This window comes from Colossoma macropomum, unplaced genomic scaffold, assembly GCF_904425465.1.
Source record: "Colossoma macropomum unplaced genomic scaffold, Colossoma_macropomum, whole genome shotgun sequence".
Classification (NCBI taxonomy): domain Eukaryota; kingdom Metazoa; phylum Chordata; class Actinopteri; order Characiformes; family Serrasalmidae; genus Colossoma; species Colossoma macropomum.
In genome coordinates, this window is record NW_023494799.1 from 17932906 (window position 1) to 17939805 (window position 6900).

General features: G+C 40.9%; 1 protein-coding gene across 4 annotated transcripts; it reads left to right on the plus strand.

Moving 5' to 3' along the window:
• Nucleotides 1-308: 308 nt before the first annotated feature.
• acd (ACD shelterin complex subunit and telomerase recruitment factor) lies at nucleotides 309-6293 on the plus strand. 4 transcript variants are annotated; one of them, XM_036586397.1, is made up of 14 exons: nucleotides 309-369; nucleotides 746-893; nucleotides 979-1100; nucleotides 1431-1521; nucleotides 1692-1771; nucleotides 3426-3470; nucleotides 3594-3640; nucleotides 3780-3931; nucleotides 4014-4092; nucleotides 4211-4375; nucleotides 4476-4580; nucleotides 5205-5548; nucleotides 5651-5727; nucleotides 6009-6293. In XM_036586397.1, the coding sequence occupies exons 1-14, from the start codon at nucleotides 353-355 to the stop codon at nucleotides 6136-6138; spliced, it is 1602 nt and encodes a 533-aa protein (XP_036442290.1). In that variant the 5' UTR covers nucleotides 309-352; the 3' UTR covers nucleotides 6139-6293. The 4 variants fall into 4 exon arrangements, with proteins under 4 accessions (XP_036442290.1, XP_036442293.1, XP_036442292.1 ...); XM_036586400.1 differs by having other exon boundaries at nucleotides 319-386; XM_036586399.1 differs by having other exon boundaries at nucleotides 328-369; nucleotides 717-893.
• The last annotated feature ends 607 nt before the right edge of the window (nucleotides 6294-6900 follow it).

A 6900-nucleotide genomic window follows, 5' to 3' on the forward strand; every position in this document is an offset into this window, starting at 1 on the left:
TTTCAACGTTTGATATGTTGTCTTATGTTGTACTTTCAGTTAATATAGGGTTTAAATGATTTGCTGGTGACAGAAAGACCCATCTATGTTTTTACATCAGAAGCACTTAAGAGAAGCAAGTTCACCAGTTCTATTAAACATAGATCTGGGACACAGTACCGAAAGCTGTCACCATTGTTCAAGAAAGGAGCAGAATTAACTAACACCGGTTTAGACGGTCCTCGTAAGAGAGAGCTGTTAGCATGAGTGCAGTTCCTATACCTACCTGAAGGGGGCATCCAAGGTGCACTGATGCTCTGTGTCCAGTTGGAACTGTGAAAGCGTTCAACCGGTTGCTGAACGGAGTGAAAACATGGGTGTACTGCTCGAGTGAGTGATCCATAAGAGTAAGTTAGCTAGGTAAAGATGAAGAGTTTTAGAAAACGTATCTTTAAGATTCTGCATTGACCACGAAAAATGAGAATTGCAACTGAAGTTCACTTTAATTCTATCTAATGCAAAAAGAAAAGTGCTTGGGACCGGTTAACGTTAGCTCTACGGTTGAAGTTTGCTAACCTAGCTAGCTAGGTTAAAAAGAAAACATAGGAGTCTCTGTATTAATATGAAAGAAGGATAACTGCAGTTAAATTCAGTAAAAGCTTGACCCAACATATGAAACCATTGATAGAAAAACAGTGTTCGTTATAGCTGAATTTGTCTCGGCATCATGTATCTAGCTAACTGACCCTTGCGGATGAAACTTCAGGACGGGGTTTCTTCGTGTCTCCGCTCTCTGCCCCGTCATGCGCCGCTACCGGAGGGCTGAGGTCGAACCGGAGCCGTGGATCGAGCGGCTAATACAAAACTACGGCCGAAGCCAGAGGGAAATCAGCGTGAGAGCACACGTGGTGGGGGTAAGGTCATCGCGCCGCTAGTTGCCGAAAGGGCTTGGCTACGTACGAGGGCAGGTTCTGAGATGATCGTGTTTCATGAGTCTAGGTCAGCGACTTGAGTGACTCTGTGCGGACGGATGAGAGCGATGCCTGCATGCTGTTTCTGTCCGACGGAACTGTGTTTATTCCTGCGGTGCTCAGCGCAGCCGCCTGGGAACGTTTACAGGAGTGAGTACACGTCCCACACACTTATTAAGAAAGTGTTATGACACCACTGACTAAACACCCGAGTCCTGCGGGTAATTTTAAGCTATCATCAGTCTACGTTGTAAAACAACTCAAAGCCTGACTATTCAAATTGCACGTTATATCTGAAATCTGATAGCGAGATGTTACGTTTTGGGCATTATTTCTGTACAGGAGGCAAATCTAGATGATGTGCAAAGAGAAAGGCTCCAGAATGTCTGGAGTGTGACAACTATTCAAACAAGAGGCATCTGATGAGTTCCTGAAACGTAATTGATGTTTCATAACCATGACATCTGTGTTTCATGTCAGATTGGAAGAGAGGGAGACCTTTTCAGGTCTGGACAACACAACAGTGTCTGTGCGAGAATTCCAGCTGAACTTCCACATGGACCCTGAACTGGTAGGAAAGGGAGAGCCAATGCTGAGGTCAAGAATGTACAGTCAGACCATTTAATTTGGCCTTGTGAAAAATAGCAGAAAGTATAAAGTTTCTATAAAACAGAGTTGGACTATGTTTATCTTAGCATACAAACTTTCACATTTTTGTTCTTGTTCACTCCTCTGTTTTAGACATCTTGTCAGTTTTATCTGACTATCAATCAGATCATCACCGTGGGCAGAGTCACCAAGCATTATCACCCCCCTAGCTGGTAAAACATTTCATAATATATTTCAAATATTTACTTGTTTCCTCAGTTTAATTGAAACAGAAATATTCAAACAGTTTATTGTTGGTATTTATTAAATGTACTGTTTTTATCGTCTTATCTTATTGCTGCTGTTTCATGTTAAATATACAGTGCTTTAAAAAAGTATTACCCCCTTCCCAATTTCTTCTATTTTTGCATATTTGTCACAATGAACTCTACCAGTCTGCAAAGGGTTACAAAGCCATTGCTAAGGTTCTGGGATTCCACTACACCACAGTAAAAGCTATTATCCACAAATGGAGAAAACTTGTAACAGTGGTGAACCTTCCTAAGAGTGGCCGGCCTACTAATATTTTACCAAGAGTGATTCGACGACTCATCCAGGAGGTCACAAAAGAACCCAGATAAACATCTAAAGAACTGCAGGCCTCACTTAAGGCCAATAAGAAAGACTCTGGGCAAAAAATGGCATCCACGGGAGAGTTGCAAGGCACAAACTGCTGCTGACCAAAAAGAACACAAAGGTCCATCTTGCATTTGTCAAAAAACATCCAGGCCACCTCCAAAACTTTTGGGTTAAATGTTCTGTGGACTGATGAGTCAGAGGTTGAACTTTTTGGAAGACATGGGTCCGGTTACATCTAGCGTAAAGTCAACCCTGCATTCTACCATAAGAACATCATACCAGCAGTCAAACATGGTGGTGGTTCTCTGCTCTCTATCAGAAAATCCTGAAGGGGAATGTTTGCCCATCAGTTTGTGACCTAAAGCTCAAGCACAGTTGGGTTATGGAGCAGGACAATGATCTGAAGCACACAAGCAAGTCCACCTCTGAATAGCTCAAAAGAAACAAAATGAAGGTTTTGGAGTAGCGAACTCAAAGTTCTCACTTGAATCCTACTGAGATACTGTGGCAAGACCTTAAATGGGCAGTTCATGCTTGAAAACTCTCCAGTGTAGCTGAGTTTGAACAGTTCTTTGCCAAAAGGGCCAAAATTCCTGCATAGCGTTTCCTCCACAATGACTCATTGCTAGTTAGCACAAACGTTGGATTGACCATTGCAGATGAAACATTAGGACGCGGTTTCTCCGTGTCCCTCTCTCTGCCCCATCATGCGCCGCTACCAGAGGGCTGAGGTTGACCCGGAGCCGTGGATCGGGCAGCTAATACAAAACTACGGCCAAAACCAGAGGGAACTCAGCATGAGAGCACATGTGGTGGGGGTAAGGTCATCGCGCTGGAGATGTAGGTTTTTTGAAGATTTTATAAATGGAATGATCGTTTAAAAGCTGCATTTCGTGTTTACTCATGTTGTCTTTGTCTTATTAAATTTAGATGATCTGAAACATTTAATGTGACAAATTAGCAAAAATAGAAGACATTGGGTTGGGGCAAATACTTTTTCACAGCACTGTATCTCTGCGTCTCAAGGGTAAAAGTATTGAGGGGTTTTGTTCCGAAACGCATCAATAGTTTCACGATTTTGTTATTGGGAGTAGGCTTTGCACATGTATCTCATAAGTGTGAAATATTAGTGCTACGTTATGACTAATGCAACCTTTATTACAGAAATGATACTGTTTTTGGACAAAGCATGAAGTTTTGAAGGCTTGACTTTACTTGATTTGAAGTATGTATCTTTGTTTGTTTCAGCACAACGCTTCAATCAGTCAAGCAACAAATTCTAAAAACATGGAGGTAGGTGTATGTGTTATGCCTAGCATGTGAGTTTGAATCCTTCAGAGCAGGATTTTGAGCTAATAATGTGTTGGATAGGCAGCAGTCATTGATATGAATTGTAATTTCCAATTTTCACCTCAGATCGCTAATGAAGGAGTGTTCAGTCAACTCTCTGAACTCACAGTCAGGTTGGTTATCACACCTTCACACATTCATGCACACACTTGGTAGTCAGTATTTTGAGTCATTAGTTTATACATAAACAATTGGCTTAAAACAGAAACAACTGGTCAGTTAAGAAATGTATTGTTCTTCATGATTCTCTAGGATTTCCTCTTTCTTGCCTAATGGGGGCATGGCACAATGACATCATTATGGATATGTTGAATGATGCAATAGAGAAAATAACCACACCCACTGGGTGTCACCCATGTGTGGCCACACCTACTCACTGGCACAGAGAAAGACTTCGTTGCAGGGTAAGGCGGTATCTATAGCTACCAAGTGGCACCAGCTGTCAGCAGACCATCCAAACAAATGTGTGTGTACTTTTTTTTCCAGGGTGAGGAGTGTTTCAACGCTCCTGTGTCTCATCTCCTCATCCCAGAGGAGCAGAGGGAGCTGTTGACAGCTGATCCCGGTACTGTCTGCCATCTAATTAATTGCTCCTTATTATTAAAATCCCTTGGGAATTCCACCAGACGTGTGTATGAGGCTCACAATGCATGTGTTTTTCCCTTAAATGTTCCTGTGCCCAGGTGCAACTAGTGGGAGTGAAACTCCAAGTGGCTTGGCGCCTCCTCATGTAGATGTAATGATGAACCAGCAAGTCACTGCACAATACCATGAAAGAGACTCACCCACAACAGCTATTGATAGGCCATCTGATTTGGAACAGCCCACTCTGGACCACACGAGACCAGGTAGGAGAGCCAAGCAGTGATGTGGAAATGCTGAGGAGAGTAAATACTGCTCCAGGGAGCTTATTGTGCTGTTATTGTATTTTCCCCGCTGGTTTCTCAGAGGTCTGGTGTGGCAGAGGAGAAGAGTGTGGGGAGGGAGTGAGCCCGTGGGATATGTTCTGTCCTGCCCCTGACCTGCTAGGAACCCCATCCTCCTCCTCAGAGAGTAATTTCCTTTTTACTCACGTCATTCAACACACACTTCTGTTCAATAATACAAACAGAGGCTTTAGAGATTAAGGTTAAAAGTCAAAGAGATTTATTTAATTTCTATTCAAAATGGCCATTAAGTACAAGCATGTTTGGTATTACTAGGATCATGAGCAGAAAATCCATCCAACTTCTAAGACTGAAGATGTGGGGAAAAATATCCCTGCAAATTTCTTTGAAAAACTGAAAGCAAGTCTCCTGAAAAGAGTGGAAGCTGTAATGTAGAGTGCATACACTAACTTGTACTTAACATAATGTCTATTTTGAACTTAAATTTAAATAATGAAGGGTGGTCTCTGCCTTCACAGTACTATATATATATATATATATATATATATATATATATATATATATATATATATATAAAGCAATATATCTTCTGTTGTAGTTGCTTGTCAAGCAAGAATTTATACTGGAAAGAATTGAAACTGTTCACAAACACTGATAGATAAACTGAACAAGATAGCGCCCGTGAATATTGGTCAAGTCTAGTGTGTAACTTCATTATTATTACCCTGATATCAAGCTTCGTAGAATAAATATTCACAGCACTAATGTTTCTTCTTTTCATTACATTTAGTCAGTATAGAGCCTCTCTCACAGAAGGACAGTGAATCACTGCTAACTATAGCCCCTCTGTCCATGGCAACAAGCAGCCAGGTCCAGTCCTCCAATCCTAGCATAGAAGAGAAGTCAGGGAGTAGCATAACGCCTTGTCAGAGACCACGCCAATCTCTGCACAGCTCCTCCCACTTGAGTGAAAAGACCACCTCAGACCAACCTCACGAGGAGCAACAAGAGCAGCAAGTGAGTCCACCAACATGGGTAATAAAGAATACAGCCCTGTCCACCGAAGACATGTCCCCAATGGACCCACCTGCCAAAAGAAGCCCCACTGTGTCCCCACCTGCCAAAAAGGGCTGGGTAGGTGTAGATATTAACTAAATGATATCAGAACACCTAAGGTTTACAGTGGGCTGACTTAATGTTGCCTGTACTGTGTCCCTTTCAACTGTACCCTCCTAGGTTCATTCAGATGGCAGTGGTTTCTCCTACACATATGAACCTTGCCCACAAGTTGTCAGATCTCTCAGCCAGTTCAAGTAAGTCAAGACGAGTCACGTCAGTTTGCATTTTTATCAACGTTAAAATAAACTGTATCCCTGAATGTGGAAAAAGAAACACAAAAACACAAGTGTTACAAATAATCAAGCTTAAAATGTGCTTCAAAGAGTATGAAAAGAGTCATATATATGTGTTGTTTTTTGTGAGATTATATAGTGTCTATGAATTCAGTTGTTTTATGTTTTAGGTTTAGTTCTTTGTTCTATAATATAGTATGGTGTAGGTTGAGTTTTCTGAATGTACATGTGTGTGTGTTTAGGGTCCCAGAGCAGCTGGTGCAGTGGGCGGTGACTTACCTGGGGACCCCTCAGCATATGCTTGTTGCCAATGGTAGAACTGAGCTGAGAGAAGTGGCAATGGTGCCACAAAGACAGAGAATTCCAAATTGAAAACTGTAATAACCAGAAATTGTCTTTTCATGTCGAAACTATGTATTATCTACAGAATATAAATCTGTTATTCTGAAATATTTTTTTAGCATGTATGGTCAGTTTAAAATAATTTTACTGTATTGTTGTTTGTAATAAAATTTGCTTTATTCTGAGCATTTGTTTGACTTTGATGACAGCTGGGGGGTGGGGGTTGGGGGGGGGTGGGGGTTGGTGAGGGGTTGGTGAGGGGTTGGCTAGGGGTAGGCTAGGGGTAAAGTCCCATGTCCAATATCCCATGATCAGTTTTCTGTTAATTGGGAATGTCTTACAAATCTTTTTTTGTAAGAATTGAGTGCCTCCACACTTCTAATTATATTTGATCAGGGTCAGATGATACTATGTTATTACTGTGTTCTTACTGTGTGAAGATAAACATAGACCCTTTTTTTTAATTTTTTTTTTTACAATACTGTACTTCAGTTGTGTTTACTTATTTTCACTTTGCTCAAATCACAGTCACACATATAGTGATTGTAACGATACAGATTCAAAGTAGTAACAATAATATGAAGGTGCAAAAGTTTAATAATGTATGTTTAACATCATACTATGTATCAAGTATGTATTAAACTTATACTTGTTATATATAACCCCTGCATATCATATATTTCAGTCAACACAATGGCGGCAGGAATATTTGGCTTTTGACAGGAAAGGTACAGAATACAAAAAACACAAGTGTAAATGCAGTTAGGGTGATCATTGTTTTTGTTTTATAAA

What these genes read in the sequence shown, in the direction of transcription:
- acd (XM_036586397.1), top strand. An exon ending in TGAGAGCACACGTGGTGGGG is followed by an intron (nt 894 to 978) that starts GTAAGGTCATCG and finishes TCATGAGTCTAG; the next exon opens with GTCAGCGACTTGAGTGACTC. An exon ending in GCCTGGGAACGTTTACAGGA is followed by an intron (nt 1,101 to 1,430) that starts GTGAGTACACGT and finishes GTTTCATGTCAG; the next exon opens with ATTGGAAGAGAGGGAGACCT.